Below are 18,622 nucleotides of genomic sequence, written 5' to 3'. Positions count from 1 at the left end.
CCTGTCTCATGAGCTGTGCATATCTCGGGTAAGGGAGGGGTTTAAGTGACCAGTCTCTGGATCTGGACCCCCACTGATCTGCTTGTAATTATAAGGGTAATGAAACATAAAAACAAAGAAAGGTTTAGTTATGTTTCAATGCACTAGAAAGCAGCAGCAAAGCAGCACAATGTTTTTTACATAAAAAAATAATCTGAAATCAGTGTCAGCCAGAGATGGTGTGCTTGCTTGTCACAAGCGACTGTACCGAGTTTTTGCATTTCTTGAGAATCTTTTCATCATTCAAAGGGTAATAATTGTGTTTTTTTTTAAATATACAAACTAAAATTTACCCAAAATTGCTCTCTGATCTAGGAGAACCAAATATCCCACAAATAAAAAAAAGGACTGTAGCAGTCATATGTCACCTGCAACAAAGGCACAGCGACACCCAGCTTCTAAAGTAGAAACAGTGGGGACAGGAAGCATACATGTTATATTAACCCCCGTGTTATAAGGGGCCTCCGTACACATACCACCAGGCTTACCAGGGAAAGAGTGATGGAATTTTATAAGATTGTCAGCACTGATTATCCACAAACTGATCTCTTATCAGAGAAATCTGCTTCTTTCTCTTCCAAAATTGTTCAGCCATTATCAAAATTCTCAATTCTGAGGTAAAATCTGTATTCAGTGAAGACTGACTATCCCATTACTGAGATAGTAGATGGCAGCTGCTACTGATAAGATTCTATGTAGATGGAAGGAGGGAGAAGCTAGAGACAGAGATCCTCCTCTCTCTCTTATCTACAATTTTCATAATGGCTGATCAATTTTGGCAGAGAAAGAAGCAGATTTCTCTGATAAGATATATTACAAAGTTGCTTATTTTCACGTGTACTATTGATTTATGAAATAAAAATTAAAATGACGGCTACTCTTTAAGGTTTGACAGTTGGACAACACAGACAAAGGAACAAAATGACACTGTTTGCTATATCCAACAGAAGAATAAAGTCCATCTAGCTTGCCTAGGATTTAGTCTTTTGGTCAGTCAACAGTGATTTTATGTTTGGCACCATCGAGGAAGTGGCGGTATTCCTCGAAGGCCCCCATAATTGCCAACTATTCACGACTGCCTATACCATATTTTTTTTGGGCAAATGTTCGCGACAAGAAGGCACACAGCCGGAGTTGTGCGGCATCCACCTCCACTACAAAAAGACGTTTAGTTCAGCCTGGACAAATACAGGGTCAGATGAGAAATGCTCTTTTAACTCAGTGAAGGCACCAGTTGCCCCAAGCTTCTAGTTAGCTACATCTGCGCTCCTCTTGGTCAAGTCAGTCAGTGGTTTGGCAATCTTGGAAAAAGGGTGGTCAGAAAATGGGTTAAATCAGGAGACACAACAGGAGCAAGAACTAGAGCTATGGACCAGGTAAGCAAAACTTGTTCACTGGCAGTAAGTATAATTGGGGTCGTTGGTTTGTAGTGTGAGTACAGTCAATGCAGAAGGAGGGGACTGTGAGTATAATAAGTACGGTAGGAGTGTAGTGTGATTGTTATGGGTGTAATAGGAATCTAGTATTAGTGCAGTCAATGTAGATGGCTTGTAGTGTAAGTGTAGTCATTGTAGTGGGAGTGCAGTCAATGTAGTTGGGATGTAGTATGAACACAGATAATGTAGTTTGGGTGTAATGTGAGTACAGACAATGTAGTTGGGGTGAAATCTGAGTGCAGTTAATGTATTTGGGGTGTAGTGTGAGTGCCATCAATGTAGATGGGTTGTAGTGTTAGTGCAGTCATTGTAGTAGTGGTGTAGTTAGTGTAGCTGGGGTGTGTAGTATGAGATTAGTAAGTCTAGTTTGGGTATAGTGTGAATGCAGGCATTGTGGTAGCAGTGTAGTTGGGTTCTAATGTGAGTGTAGCTGCTCCCATGTAGCAATACGGGGGGTGTGTGCCAAGGAGAGGAAAAGTGAGAAATTTTAGATTCCTGAGACCAAAACAACAATGATTGTCCATAGATACTGATCATAGAGCTCTCCAGTCACAGTTAAGAGAAGATACATTTTCAGACTTCACCATACCATGGGGATGAGTCTTGTCACTGAAGATGAGCCATCCCTACATTACACAGTCAGGGGTTTGGGAAGGAAATCAAATGTTTGCAATAAAGGGGCTGCAACACCAGGAAATGACCCTGTTATGTCCATAAACATTAGTTACATGCAGATATAGGTTGTCTGCAGGTAAATAAAGTGTAAATAAAGTCTATGTGCATTACTGGAATAGCGGCTACAGGGAGAAAATGAACTTTTATCTTACCTGCAGCTGCTCATTTCCAGTCATCAGGACGGTGCAGGGAGCTGTTAAAGTCACTGCTCATTATACAATGGCCGAGCTGTAATCAATTCCCAGGACTTTGATTGACAGTCTGCTCTGCACAAGCACGCAGCAAACGTGCTGCAGAGCTGACTTTTAGGCCACGGCTCTGCTATTAGTATTTTGTCAGTATTCGGTCAGTATTTTTTCTTAGGGGTGTGAGCCAAAACCAGGTGAGGAACAATCAGAGAAAAGGTATAATAGAAACAAGTCACCAATTCTGCATTTATCACCCACTCCTGGTTTTGGCTTCCACTCCTGAGAAAAAATACTGACCGAATACTGACTAAATACTGATACTGGCGCTGTGGCCTTAGTTAATATGCCGGGAATTTATTACTGCACTGTCACTGTTTAGTGTGATTGTCATTGTTTCCTGCACCGACCCGATGACTGGAAGTGAGCAGCTGCAGGTGGGATAAAACGTAATTTTCTCCCTGTAGCCGCTGCACCAGTAAGCTGAATACACAGGGTTTTAACCTCATTAGCTTCCAGATTAACCCCATATCGGTAAATAGTGTTTCTGAATGTGACAGTTTCCCTTAAAAACACACTTCTATATCCCTCTCTACCGAGTTGAAGTTCCAGCATGCTGGGAGTTGCATTTTGAAATAATGGGAAATAATCATGGGTGGGAAGCAGGTCAGTCCTCTCTTGTTCATTTCAGCATTTAACTCCATGAAGTGTTAATGCCCTGATGACAGACAGTGTATACTTTTCCCACTGGGCTGGATTTGCTTTCTCTGATGCGCAGTTGATTTACTGTTAGAACCCTCCTGTTTGTTTTTTCTATCTTGTGGTTTGCGGTCACGTGACCATCTGCCTTTATATTCCAGCACCGCCCTCCTGGCTGTGTTGGACTTCAGTGTTTGACTGTTTCTCTAGACTGGTGCTTCTGTGCCTTTCTCTGTCAGTTCGCTTGGTCCTCTGGGACCTCTAGTACATTTTTGTCAGTTTGTCTTTTTGTGTTCTGCAACAACTTCTCTGTTTAGGAGGTGTCCCATTATTGTCCCAGTCCTTTTAGGGACCCCTCCCTTAATTCTATAGGTCTTCGTTCAGACTAGCCGAGGACTAAGGCGGGTCTGTTCACTAGGAACAGGCAGCCCGCTACATCGTACGGATTCAGCTTAGTCTTACTGTAGGGACAGCTTTCCCCTATCTTTCCTAAGTACTTGTTGCAGATCATAACAGTAAGTCCAGCCAAAAAAAAAAACCTAAAAGGAAAGAAATTCGGGGATCAGTATGGTTTCCGTCCAGGATTTGGCTCAACGCCTGCAGGGATTGTCTCTGGAGGTGGCCAAGCTTCAGCAACACGTGAGTAGTTGTCCTGGAGCGCATTTTGTCAAACCCAAGGTAGGACTGCCTAATGTTTTTTATGGTAAACAGCAAGATTTTTTTTCCTTTAAAAATGCTTGTTTGTTATATTTTCATTTGAGACCAAGATCCTCTGGGAATGAATCACAGCGCATTGGTTTTATTATGTCACTTTTGCGCAATGAACCACAGGGGTGGGCCTTTTCTCTCCAGCCTAATGATCCGTGTTTAAGGTCTGTTGAAGAATTTTTTTCTGCTATGGGGCTATTATATGACGATCCTGATCGAATCTCATCTGCTGAATCAGAAATTAGACGTTTAAATCAGGGGTCAGATGATGTTGAAAATTATTGCACACACTTCAGGAGATGGGCTTCAGAAGTTAAGTGGAATGATCCTGCGCTGAGATGTTTATTTCTTGCTGGTCTGAGTGAAAGGGTTAAGGATTTGCTAATTGCATTCCCTGCACCTGAGATTCTGCAGGATGCTATGCAGTTAGCTGTTCGTATAGACAGGAGACTGAGGTGCAGGCTCAATGAGGTAAAGACTCCTGTAATGCCAGGTCCTAGTCCCCAGAAAATCTGCTCTGACGGCGGGGAACCGATGGAGGTTGGGGGGATATCACTCCGCTCTCAGGAATGAGACCAGAGGTTCGCCGAGGGATTGTGTCTTTATTGTGGTAAAGCTGACCATTTGATTAAGTATTGTGAGCGTCGTTTAAGTAAAGAAAAAAGTCAGTTACGCCCGTATAGCTTGTTTACGCTCTGCAGAAGTATTTCTTTCTCGGAGTACTACTCTGCAGGGAGATTTGATTGAATTTCAGGTATTTGTGGATTGTGGTTCAACACTTAATGTGATTGATAAAGGGTTTTTGGAAAACCTTAAATTGAAATCCAAACCTTTGTCATCACCTATTTCTGTGGTTCCAATTGATAACACTCCTTTGAAATGTATTACTCACAAGACTGCTGCATTTCCCCTCACTATCAATGGAGTTCACCAATAAATTTTGGACTTGGTTGTTTTAGATAATTTACCCTCTCCAGATGTTCTAGGATTGCCTTGGTTAAAACTGCACAATCCTTTATTGGACTGGTCTACTAATGTAATTAAGTCTTGGAGTCCGAAGTGCTATAATAAATGTTGTAATGGTCGCATTGCGGCTGTGGAAAAAGGGGAATTACCGGTACCTATTCAAGATTTTTGGAGGGTTTTTTCGGAGGAGGAGTCGCAAGTTTTACCTCCTCATAGGGATTATGATTGCGCCATTGAGTTTGTTCCGGGTGCTACTCTTCCCAAGAGTCTCTTGTTTAATCTGACTATCACTGAAAGAAAGGCCTTGGAGGAGTACATAGAGACTAGCCTGGCTGCTGGTCACATTAGACCTTCTAAGTCGCCTGTGGCAGTTGGATTTTTCTTTGTTAAATAAAGGACGGGGGTTTACGTCCATGACTGGATTTTCGTGAAATTAATAAGATTACCGTATGCAATTCCAACCCATTGCCGTTAATTCCTGACTTGTTTAACCAGTTAGTGGGAGCCAAGTAGTTCTCCAAAATTGATCTCCGGGGGGCATACAATTTGTTACGTGTGAAGGAGGGTGATGAATGTAAAACTGCTTTTAACACTCCGGTAGGTCATTTTGAGAATCTGGTGATGCCTTTTGGTCTTACCAATGCACCTGCATTTTTTCAGAACCTTATTAACTCCTTAACAACATTTGACGTACTAATACGCGTCTGTGCCCTGGGACTTAAGAGCCAGACCCGTATTAGTACGTCATGGCGATCGCGCGCGCACACAGGCTGTGCGGGCGCGATCGCCGCCGGGTGTCAGCTGATTGTCACAGCTGACACCCGGTACTATGTGCAGGGAGCGGTCACGCTCCACTCCCAGCACATTAACCGCCGTGATGCTGCGATCGAAGTCGATCGCAGCATTGCGGAGGCAAGGGGAGGTGATCGCAGATACTCACCTCCTCTTCCGGCTTCCAGCGCTGTCTGCCGTGGCTTCCAGGATGTTGCCATGACGACCCGATGTCGTCATGACAACATCCGGGTCACCAGACAGCAGGAAGATTTTTTGGACATGCGCAGTGCATCTCCAAACAATCTTCTCCCTGTCCAGCGCTGACAGCCTGCATGACACAGGGATGGTGCTGCATTCCTGTGCCATGCAGGCGATCAGAGAAAAAAAAATGAAAGTCCCATAGTGGGACAAAGTAATAAAGTATAAAAACTATCAGAAAGTTAAAAAAAAAAAAATTGTAAAAATATAAAAAAAAATAATAAAAAAAATAATCCACCAAAAATAAAAATGTAATGTACCCATCAATAAATATTATTATAAAAAAAAACAAACAAAAAAAACAATAAAAGTACACATATTTGGTATCGCCGCGTCCGGAACAACCTGACCTATAAAACTGTCCCACTAGTTAACCCCTTCAGTGAACACGGTAAAAAAAAAAAAAAAAATGAACCAAAAAACAATGCTTTATCACCATACCGCCAAACAAAAAATGGAATAACACGCGATCAAAAAGACAAATATAAATAGAAATGGTAACACTGAAAACGTCATCTCGTCCCGCAAAAAACAAGCTGCCATACAGCTCCATCAGCTGAAAAATAAAAAAGTTATAGCTCTCAGAATAAAGCTATGCTAAAAAATAATTTTTTCTATAAAATTGCTTTTATTATGTAAAAGTGCAAAACATAGAAATACGATATAAATGTGGTACCACTGTAAACGTACTGACCCGAAGAATAAAGCTGCCTTATCAATTTTACCACACGCGGAACAGAATAAAAAAAAAAAAAAAAAAAAAACAATTCCTGAATTGTTGGTTTTTGTTTATTCTGCCTCCCAAAAATCTGAATAGAAAGCGATCAAAAAATGTCACGTGCCTGAAAATGGCACCAATAACAACGTGAACTCATCCCGCAAAAAACAAGCCGTCAAATGACTGTCTGCCAAAATCTGGAAAAATTATAGCTCTCAAAATATGGCGATGCAAAAACTAGATTTTACAAAAAATGCGTCTTATAGTGTGTGACAGCTGTCAGTCATAAAAACCCCACATGATTCTGGTATCGCTGTAGTCTCACCGACCCGAAGAATAAGGTCGTCTAATCACTTATACCGCATGAGGAGCGGCGTAAAAAATAAACTCTCAGGTTAGGGTTGTGCTAGGGTTAGGGTTGTGCTAGGGTTAGGGTTGTGCTAGGGTTAGGGTTGTGCTACGGTTAGGGTTGTGCTACGGTTAGGGTTGTGCTACGGTTAGGGTTGTGCTACGGTTAGGGTTGTGTTAGGGTTAGGGCTGGGGTTGGGGTTAGGGTTGGGGTTAGGGTTGTGATGGGGTTGGGATTTTTTTCAAAAGTAAGAAAAAAAGATGACGATATGGCGATTAGTGTTGAGCGCAAGTGCTCGCTACTTGAGTTTGCATCGGGTGTTCTGGTATGCATTGAGTATCGTGGGTATTTGAGTGACATGCTCGATTCTCCGCCCCATATGCTTCACGACCCAAAAAACTTTGCGGGGATTGCCTGGCATGCACGAGTGATCCCCGCATGTTTTTTTTTGGGTGTCTAATAACTGTGAAACATCCGGGCGGGGACTCGAGCATGTCACTCGAGCACACGCAGTACATGGTGCATACCTGAGTACCTGATGCAAACTCAAGTAGCGAGCACTTGCGCTCAAGACTAATGACAACTTATTCAATATGATGACTTAATGTTATCAAATTCTGTGTTGTACCTCTGGGTTCAAAATGTTCACTATACACCTTAATAAAATCCTTGAGGGGTATAGTTTCCAAAATGGGGTCACTTGTGGGGGAGTTCCACTGTTTAGGCACATCAGAGGCTCTCCAAACGCGACATGGTGTCCGCTAAAAAATTGAATGTAAAATCGGCTCAAATTGTTAGCGGATGCCATGTTGCGTTTGTAGATTCCCTGCGTGCCTAAACTTTGCAGCTCCCCCACAAGTGACCCCATTTTGGAAACTAGACCACCCAAGGCACCTATCTAGAAGCATAGTGAGCACTTGGAACCCTTAGGTGCTTCACAAATTGATTCGTAAAAATGGAAAAGTATTTTTTTTCCACTTTTTCATTTTTACGAATCAGTTTGTGAAGCACCTGGGGGTTCCAACTGCTCACTATGCATCTAGATAGGTGCCTTGGGGGGTCTAGTTTCCAAAATGGGGTCACTTGTGGGGGAGCTCCAATGTTTGGGCACACAGGGACTCTCCAAATGCAACATGGTGTCCGCTAACAAATTGGCGGCTCAAATTTGAGCCGATTTTCCATCCCTAACAAAAAAAAATTTTGGTTCCAAAATTGTGCTGATGTAAAGTAGACATGTGGGAAATGTTATTTATTAACTCTTTTGTGTGACATATCTCTCTGATTTAAGGGCATAAAAATTCAAATTTTGAAAATTGCAAAATTTTCAACATTTTCGCCAAATTTCCATTTTTTTCACAAATAAACGCAAGTGATATCGAAGAAATTTTACCACAATCATGAAGTACAATATGTCACGAAAAAACAATCTCAGAATCAGGGGGATCCGTTGAAGCGTTCCAGAGTAATTACCTCATAAAGTGACAGTGGTCAGAATTGTAAAAATTGGCCTGCTCATTAACGTGCAAACCACCCTCGGGGGTTAAGGGGTTAATGACATCCTGAGACCTTTGATTGGTAAGAATGTGGTTGTGTATTTGGATGACCTTTTGATTTATTCACCAGATCTAGAGTCCCATTGGCAGAGTGTATGTGAAGTTTTGCAGTTATTGAGTGATAATTCACTCTTTGCTAAGCTGGAGAAATGTGAGTTCGCTGTGCAGAAAATTAGTTTTTTGGGCTACATTGTCTCCAGCGAGGGCTTTGAGATGGACCCTGTGAAGGTTCAGGCTGTGCAGGAATGGTCTAGGCCTATTGGTTTGAAATCTATACAGAGATTTTTGGGCTTTGCCAATTATTACAGGAAATTCATTAAGAATTTTTCTGTAATTGTTAAACCTCTAACCGATCTCACCAGGAAAGGTGCTACTAAGGCCCAGTGGACTACTGAGGCCATTGAAGCGTTTAAGTATCTCAAAGAGAGGTTCAGTTCTGCCCCTATCCTTATGCAGCCTGATGAGACCAAGCCTTTTTTGGTCGAGGTCAATGCTTCATCGGTGGTGGTTGGAGCAGTTTTGTCTCAGGAGAACTTGTGCCTTCTTTTCGAAAAAAATTTCGGAAACCGAACTGAATTATGATGTTGGAAATCGGGAGTTGTTGGCTATTAAACTTGCGTTTGAACATTGGCGTCATTTTTTGGAAGGCGCTAGATTTCCTATTCAGGTTTTCACAGATCATAAGAATTTGATCTATCTGGATGCTGCCAAGCGCTTCAATGCCCGTCAAGCTAGGTGGGGACTTTTTTTTCTCGGTTTCATTTTTCTGTTACCTATATCCCTGGTACTAAGAATGTTAAAGCCGATGCTTTATCTCGCAGCTTCTCTCCTACGGTCGGTGCTGAGGAGGAGGAGAGCATTTTACAGAAAGGAGTTGTGGTGGTGGCTTTGGACTCCGTTTTGGAGAATGGGATTCTGAAAGCTCAAGATGATGCTCCATCTAACACTCCCCATGGGAGGTTGTTGGTGCCTAGAGCCTTTAGGAGAGATTTGTTTGTGGAGTGTCATGAGTCTCGGTTGGCAGGTCATCCAGGAATTTCGGAGACTAAGAGACTTATCAGTCGCAGCTTTTGGTGGCCTGGATGGCAGAAAGAAGTCATCAAGTGGGTGCGTCAATGTACTGTGTGTGCTAGGTCAAAGGCTTCACATACTCCTGCTGCGGGGTTGCTTTGCCCTCTGGAGGTTTCTAGTGCGCTTTGGACGCATCTCACTATGGATTTTATTACTGATCTTCCTGTGTCCGAGGGTTTTACTGTCATCTGGGTGGTTGTGGACCGTTTTAGTAAGATGTGTCATTTGGTTCCATTCATTAAGTTGCCCTGCGCCAAGACACTCGCTAAGGCGTTTGTTAAGGAGATTGTCAAGCTCCATGGCGTTCCCACGGATATTGTTTCTGATAGAGGACCTCAGTTTGTGGCTCGCTTTTGCCATGCTTTTTGTGACAGGTTGGGAGTCCATTTGTCATTTTCGTCTGGTTATCATCCTGAGTCTAATGGACAGACTGAAAGAAAGAACCAGGATGTTGAACAGTTTTCGCGTTGTTTTGTGGCGGACAATCAAGAGGTGTGGTCTGAGTTTCTGCCTCTCGCAGAATTTGCTCTTAACAATCATACAGTTATATGAAAAAGTTTGGGCACCCCTATTAATCTTAAGCTTAATGTTTTATAAAAATTGGTGTTTTTGCAACAGCTATTTCAGTTTGGTATATGTAATAATTGTTGGACACAGTAATGTTTCTGCCTTGAAATGAGGTTTATTGTACTAACAGAAAATGTGCAATCTGCATTCAAACAAAACTTGTATCTTGTATCCTGGAAGGGTTTCGGTCCTGAAGACAACTCCTGGGTAAGGACGGATGATGTCTCTGCTCCTAGGCTTGTTAAAGCTTTCCACAGGAGGTTTCCAGATAGGCCTGGGCCTGGAGGATCCGGAGGATCCTCATAAAAGAGGGGGTACTGTTAGAACCCTCCTGTTTGTTTTTTCTATCTTATGGTTTGCGGTCATGTGACCATCTGCCTTTATATTCCAGCTCCGCCCTCCTGGCTGTGTTGGACTTCAGTGTTTGACTGTTTCTCTAACCTGGTGCTTCTGTGCCTTTCTCTGTCAGTTCGCTTGGTTCTCTGGGACCTCTAGTACATTTTTGTCAGTTTGTCTTTTTGTGTTCTGCAACAACTTCTCTGTTTAGGAGGTGTCCCATTTTTGTCCCAGTCCTTAGTTCTTTTAGGGACCCCTCCCTTAATTCTATAGGTCTTCGTTCAGACTAGCCGAGGACTAAGGCGGGTCTGTTCACAAGGAACAGGCAGCCCGCTACATCGTAGGGATTCAGCTTAGTCTTACTGTAGGGACAGCTTTCCCCTATCTTTCCTTAGTACTTGTTGCAGATCATAACATTTACTGTAGTTCGAGGAATAGAAGCTGTAAAACAGTTAAAAAGCAGAAGTTCTATATTATCAGGGTTAACCTCTCCTTGTATCTGTGACATAACTCCTATTCTCTTAGTACATGTAATTAGACACCTTTAAGTAGAAAATATAATTCAAGTGATTAAAAAAAAAAAAAACTTGACAATGCAGCACCACTCATTGCCACCAGGTGGAAACTCTTACATTACATCACATTACATGTACAGGCCCGATTCACCATTGCCATTCTGTTCTGCATTCCAGTCTTGATGAAGGATGCGCTGGAGTAATATGCACCAAATTCATGAAGTCTTAATGAATTAGGATTATCTTTCAGTTGTCGTGTGCCATTGCCAGAAATGTTATAGAAACTGTATAAGGCTGTGTGCCCACGGTGCGTTTTTAATGCGTTTCCGCAGCGTTTTTGCAGCTGCGGAAACACATTAAAAACGCATGGTAGAAGGCCTGCCATGTTCCCCAATGATAATCCGCATGTGCTGTGCATATGCTACGGAAATTTCCGCTGCGGATTATCATTGCGGAAAAAAACGCAGCACTACCAATTATTTTGTGGAAGTGCTGCGTTTTCGCCGCCATTGACTTGCATTAGAACGCACCAATTCCGCAAGACTGCATCTGTACTTGCGTAGTTGGCGAGTTCTAATGTGCCGATGGTTCCCGGGTGTGGAGGACAGGAGACTCTCCTCCACACCCAGGTACCATAGAAACTGTAAAAACAAGAATAAAATAAAAAATAAAGATTATATTCACCTTCCGACGGCCCCCGGTCTCCTTCCCTGTGCTTGCGGGCAGGACTGAAGGACCTGCGGTGACGTCACAGTCATGTGACGGCAGGTCTTTCAGTGCAGTGTACCGCGATCAGCTGGCAGCCAGGAAGGAGCACAGCAACACACGCCGGGCCATCGGAAGGTAAGTATAGGTTTATTTTTTTATTTTTAACCATTCTCTCGGTCACACTATATAAATCCGTGCCGGTTGCATGGATTTATATAGTGTGACCAAGTTGTCAAGCACTTTCCAAGTGATGCTAAAATCTCTTGGAAAGCGCTTGTCAATCCGCATGCGGAAACGCATGTGAATCCGCATGTATTTCGCAGGAAAAACGCATGCACAATCCGCATGCACAATCTGCATGCGTTTTTTCTGCCAGGGAGATGCAGAAATGCTGCAGAAATTTTCTGCTTCATTTCTGCTTTGTGGGCACATAGCCTTTCACTGTATGAAGTACATTTCTATCAGTGGAGTAAATTATGATGAATTTTACACCTCTTTGTGGCCTTCTACTTGACAGAGCTGGCCAGGTCCGACCTAAAAATGTCAAAATCCGTGACATTTTTTGTGAATCTACAAGTTGCCCAAAATTTTGCAACAGTTTTACGCCAGAATTCTGGAAAAAGATATTTGATGAATTGGCTCAAAGGAATCCATTTACGAATGTAGAAACAGAAGCACTGCTGTTAATATGTCTTTAAATGTTTAGTTGGGGCGGATTAGAGCAAGCTTTTGTGGGATGAAAGGGTTAAGTGAGCTGTGTGTATGACACAGGTGACAGGTGTGGCAGCTAAATAACAGCTGCACTGTCCTCAATGTCACACATCATAGAGCATCATCTCCCTCTAGTGGTTAAACTACTTACTACACCCACACTATACATAACTGTGGACAATTGAGCACCAGTGGGTATTTACTTCTCTCCAGGATCCAGGGAGAAGTGATGTATTAGCTCAGGAATTGATGTAAAATGTGGAAAATCAGGCAGGATATTCAACTTCCACAATCAATTATTTATTGCAGGGTGGAAGGATTAAAATTAATCCTTTTTTCTGTCGGGAACTTTGGACTGGAATAACCAAACAAATTGGGTGACTTCGGCTTAGCTCATTGCTTGTTGCAGTCTTATATAGTCGAACATCCATCATTTATACCTTTATGGCTTAGGTTTTCTGGTCTGACTCTCCACCATGCTTTACATTGCAGCCTATTAAGATACAGCTATGATCAGTCACTGCAGTAATAATAATAATCTTTTTATTTATATAGCGCCAACATATTCCGCAGCACTTTACACACATTATCATCACTGTTCCCATTGGGGCTCACAATATAAATCTCCTATCAGTATGTCTTTGGAGTGTGGGAGGAAACCGGAAAACCCGGAGGAAACCCACACAAACACGGGGAGAACATACAGACTCCTTGCAGATGTTGTCCTTGGTGGGAATTTGACATTCACTTGTATTCACGGCCAGCCATAGCCCTGTGCAACCTGTGTGTGACCAGAATCCAGTGGGGGGCATTGGGTGTTAGAACAGCAAGCCAGTTTCAAATTGCCCCCCACAAGATGAGTTTACTGCAGGCGCCCCCTGTCACTCATGCTGCCCGCCAGAGAGAAGCATAGGCAGCGACCCTACCCTTGCTGCAGCTCACTATGCTGACTGCAACACTGCTCCGGTCAGCTGACTGTTCAGTAGACCGCTCTTCCTAGGTGGAGCAGTCATAACACAGCCAATCAGTGGTAAGGGGGTCTGGGCCCCCTTGGCTCTGCAGAATGGCTCATATAAGTAGCTGCGCAGTGACTGACAGATGTGTCTCTGCTTCCCCCCTTCAAATGCTGCATCTCCATCACTGGTTGGATCTGTTTACTGGCTGCAAAGCTGATGTCAAAATAGTGCACATGACCACTGCAGCCAATCACTGAGTTCGGAGGCTCCTGCTGAATACATTAGCAGAACCCAGTATATGGCCTAATGCCATGTGCGCTGTTGAATGTACTAGTAAACAATCAGCAGAGCATTGTTGGGGATGATTATTATATTACAAGGGTGAGCACTGCAGTAATTATTGCAAGGACAGAATGTGCTTATAGTTAGGGGGCTTATTTTACTGCAAGGCTTTTATTTGATTACACCTATGGGAAAGCCTCATGGTACAATTAAACTAATTTCACTGCAAGGTGCATATGTGATTATACCCTGCGGGGGGGGAGGGATTTTACTGCGAGGGGTTAGTGTGATTTTACATGTGTAAATCCGTGTCTATATGTTCATAAAATGTGCTGCTATCTCACTATGTATGTTTGTATCACACTGTAAAAGCCATAAGTAAAATTGTACGTGTGTGTTTTAATATGTACTCAAACAATTAGGACATGTTTACTAAATCTGTAACTTTAAGGGGTAGTCCACTACTCGGACAACCCCTTGTTGATCCCTATGTTTCCTCCTTGTAAAATAATAATACCTATACTCTCCTCTGGTGCCGGTACCATTCCAGCGATGTCGACACTGGCTTTCCCAGGGATTGCATGACAGTCTTACGTCACGCGATCCCTGTGACCAATCAGCGCTGGCTTCACTCTCCTCTCCTACAGACGTAATTGACATCCGGAGGAAGGCAGCCGCATTTCTGACTTCCTCCAAATGTTTTTATTTGTGCAAAGGAGGGAAAAGTGAAGCCAGTGCTGGTTGGCTGCAGGGATCATGTGACATAACATTGTCATACAATGTAAAGGAGAGCCAGTGCTGACACTGCTGGAACAGCACCGGTACCAGAGGTGAGTATAGTGTTATTATTTTACTGGAGGGAAACATAGGGATTCAGAAGGGGTTTTCCGAGTTGACAACTCCTTTATGGAGCAACTATCATTTTAATTTTATAAATCAGTAGTACACATGAAATTAACAAACTGTGTTATATATCTTATCAGAGAAATCTGCTTCTTTTATTCAGTGAATACAGACTTTGCCATTATTGAGATAGGAGATGACAGTTGGTGCTTGTAAAATTCTATGGAGGTGGAGGAGCTAGACGCTGACACAGACATTCTGCTGAAACAAAAGCTACAGTTCTCCATAGAACTTTATGAGCACCAACTGTCCTCTTCTATCTCAGTAATGGGAAAGTCTGTCTTCACTGAAAACCGATTTTACCCATGAATTGAGATTTCAAGAATGAATGATCAGCCCAGGAGGAGAAAGAAGCAGATTTCTATGATAAGATATATTACAAAGTTGCCTTTTTTTCACGTGTAATACTGATTTATGAAAAAAGGGATTAAAATGACGGTTACTCTTTAAATTAAGAAAATTTGGCACTGAGGGGCAATACTTGGCAAATAGGCATTTTTGGGTTTTCCATAGGTGTTTTTTTATTTCTCTGGGAATAGGTTTTTGTCAGGTTTCTTCCTATAGATTTCACTATCAGGATAAAAACACCAGAAAACAATATAAACCTATATCAAGTTTCTTAAGCTGCAAAAAGAAAGTCTTCTTCCAAGCATAAGTGAAAAAACAATGCAGAGGAGACAGCAAAGGGCAATTTTGCACAGGGCATCATTCAGCCTGAGGTCGGCCTGCTTGCAGAGTTGTTTCAGAGGCTCAGGCTGCTTCTTTGTCCTTCCTCCATGCTTTACACTGCAGATATTTTTTTTTAGATTCACAGTTATGTATAAATACAAGCTTAGTAGCAGCAATGATATGGAGGTGTGTGCACGTGTGTGGGTTACCCGGAGCCGGGTCTCTGGGGGTTGTAGTCTCCGTGGCGGTGACCCGGTCCGTGACTCAGGGTGGTCAGACCAGTGGCCATCTTTTATAAGGTTTTTATGATTTAATGTCCGACTACGCCACCCGTGGATTGCGGTCAGGGTGTACCGCCGCTGCGAGGCAGACCGCTGAGGCTGGTGTGGTGTGCGCAGCAGAGGATGGGACAACTCCCCACGGGAGGAGTATAGCCTCAGGGCAGTGAGTGTGGATGATGGGAGTGATGGTGCACGGGTGAAGCAGGAACGACTCAGAGTCTTTGCAGTGCAGTTCCCGGGTCTTTACTGATGATAAGGCAGACCCTCCCGGGAGTACTGGCTAGCATAAGGGGCCTGGTCAGTCTATGAACAAACAGGAGTTCCCCTGGCCAGGTGGAGTTGTAGGCCTCCCCGTCTATCTGCACTCTTCCTGGCTACCTTGCTGTAAGTGAGTGGAAGTAGCCCACGTCCCTGAGTATACCGTGTGGTGCTCACCCGTATGGCTGGTGACTTGGACCCTCAGGTAGCTTCCGCTCCTCGATGGCGATACCGGTCCCTTGTGTGTGTGACTGAGCCTCCGGGCTTCCTATGGCCAGAGGACCTGGAATCCCCTGCCAGCTGGTTTCTGCTGCTGGACTTAGAGATCCCCACAGCCTCGGACTCCGTTGTCCGGTTGTAGTGTCTTCAGCCAGGACGAGCAATATCTGCTTCCAGTCCCTGGCACTCAGCTCCTGCTCCTACAGAGTTCCTAGCTGTTGCTTTCTGTCTGGAACTTCACTCCAGGCTCTAACTGAACTAACCCCGCCCCAGATCCAGTTTATATAGGGCAGGTTCCTCCCCTATCTGGTCTGGGACAGGAGGTGTTGCATGTTCAAGGGCTCCTGACTAGGGAACCTCCCACTTGCTCTCAGATGTGATATTTCTATCACTGTGGCAACCAGACCCCTGGGGTGCCACAGAGGCAAATAGAGGAAATTACCCCAGACTTCAAAATTACAGTGCCACACCGTGTCAGGAAGAGAAGTGGCATAAAATCCTGCTCTGTGCACTGTATGGTGCTATTTATCTGGGCACCATGTGACACATTATACAATGAGCACAGAACAAAGCTCCGCCCACTGTACAGGGAATACAAAATTGGTGCTTCACCCATAAATAAATGAACCTTCCAGAACCCCTTTTATATAATATTTGCATTATATGACTCATCGTTAATCCCTGCATCCACCCTGATCTTATCAACCGTGATCGGAGTTCCCCTTTAATTCCATTTGTTTTAATTATCTCTGCTTTCCTTTAAAATTAACGTCATGAAGATGTTTCTCTCGGCTGCATTGATCAGCCCTGACTCTCAGCATTTTCCATTTTGAGCTTGCTGATTTTTGTGTTGGTCTGTCCCCGGCTCGGATACATAAAAAGCCAAGAAACAATTGATATTCTTGGCTCATACTGTGAAGAAAAAAAACAGAGAATGTAATTCCTGCCAAGTGGAGTTTGAAGATTGGGCAGTCAGCAAACATGGTGGACTCGAGCCCCTCCAGGTCTCCGGAGGCTTTATAAGGAGGGAGCGCAGTACAGCATCAAATATGGATGAGGCAATCAGAGCCGGGCTACTGGCTGCAGCAAAGACTGTCCCGTGTCTGGCCTCAGGAGCCCCCAAGATGCCAGGTATTGGGGGAGGAGATAGGAAAGTTTTGGTTTTGAACTTTTTTTTGTTTTAAGTATTCTGAGTCACCTGTGACTAAGCAACAGATCAAACAATGCAACATTCTACTAGTATTAATATTCTTACAAAACATCTAATTTTTAAGATCTATTCTTGCTGTCAATGAATAGAACTTCTTTTTGCACCAATATGTGAAAAACATGGAGAGACCTAATACTTCTTACAGCTGAAAATTTGCTACAATGTATCTTTGCATTTTCTTTAAAGATCTCTGGTCACTGTCAATGAATGAACCATTCTATTTTAAATGCAGAGACCAAAAATCTGTGCACACCTGATGCTTCCCACATTTGAAGGATTGTAACAATGTATCCACACACTGACAGGATAATAGCCAAAACCAAAACCTCAATTTGCAGACACTGTGTTTCAGGGTATTACCCCTCATCAGTGTAAAGTGTGAAATATGGTTTGACTAAGTGAGAGGCATCTGACCAGTATCCAAAGTGTAACGTTTTTCCTTGCGGAGAGTGACATGTTAGACATGTCAAGGTGAGGAGACTTTTAAGCCACAGTGCTCCTCTGGGAAATATGCAAATTGTCTCTTCAGAGAGGAAGAGAACTAGAACTCTACTGACACCTATAGGCGTTCTAGTTCTCTTTCTCTTTGAAGGAGAGAGAGGAGCATTGTGGCTTAAAAGTCTCCTCACCTTGACATGCTTAACATGTCACTCTCCGCAAGGAGAAATGTTACCCTCCTGTCCTGGTAATTTGATACAATGTATCAGTGCAGAATTTTCTAGACTGGGTACAGTTGTAGCAAACACTCAACTGTATATTAAAGAGCTGTCCAGGCTTGGGGTTTAAATCAGCAGTCACTCTAAAATCGTGTGCTGTCAGGATTCTCCGATGCCGGGAGCTGGTGGGCAATGGGCATACGTGTGGTCACATGCCAACTAGACATGCTAGTCAATTGAGTGAGACCGGACATGTCTAGTCGGAATGTGACTGTAAGTATGCAAATTGTATAGTTGCGGTCACGTGCCCACCGCTCCAGGTGCCAGCATTGGAGAATCCTGACAGCATGCATTGTGTGAGCTGTGAGGTTTCCAAAGTCTACAGTTGCAAAGAGTCACTGCAGAATTGAACCCCAGGCCTGGAAAACCCCTTTAAGCTTCTGGATGTGAATAAGATTATTTCCATCCACTGACACTTCAGATGCTAGGGCCCATTTGTTGATGCCCTCCTCCATTTAGTAAATATCACCACATTCTTAATTGCAGCTCTAATCTCAGAATTCACCTGTTAACCTTGATTTTTTTTAATTCTTTTAGCTAAGTCAAGAAGAACTCTTACAAATATTTCAGATGGTGAAGAAGAAGGAAATCAGCATTGAAGAAGCAATTGCTCGATCGGAAGAACGCGGGAAGGTAAAAAATGATGCCAATAACTTAACAAATATCTTGTATGGCTTCCCTATAGCCGTATCTGCTTGATTGACAGGTCTTTCCTTTTGGAGACCTGTCAATAAAGATGAGGGGAGCAAGGAGAAATCAGGGGAGATCCGCGCAGTCAAGATTTTTCTCCATATTTGACTTTGTTTTTAAACTATGTTTCCTCTGAAACACAGCAATATTTTATAGTAAAACCATATGTA

The 18,622-nt window shown here is 43.2% G+C and overlaps 1 protein-coding gene across 1 annotated transcript in view; it reads left to right on the top strand.

Moving 5' to 3' along the window:
* LOC141272245 (uncharacterized) overlaps nt 1-18,622 on the top strand; it is a 157,175-nt gene that overhangs the window by 31,229 nt on the left and 107,324 nt on the right. The window contains exon 2 of the mRNA XM_073682763.1: nt 18,300-18,395. Coding sequence (XP_073538864.1) covers nt 18,300-18,395 — 96 coding nt within the window. The remainder of the gene's footprint in view (nt 1-18,299; nt 18,396-18,622) is intronic.

The sequence above is a fragment of the Phyllobates terribilis genome, unplaced genomic scaffold, assembly GCF_046119375.1.
Source record: "Phyllobates terribilis strain yellow unplaced genomic scaffold, ASM4611937v1 Scaffold_5__5_contigs__length_657084704, whole genome shotgun sequence".
In the NCBI taxonomy this organism is placed as follows: Eukaryota; Metazoa; Chordata; class Amphibia; order Anura; family Dendrobatidae; genus Phyllobates; species Phyllobates terribilis.
This window is presented reverse-complemented; position numbering and strand designations above follow the sequence as displayed.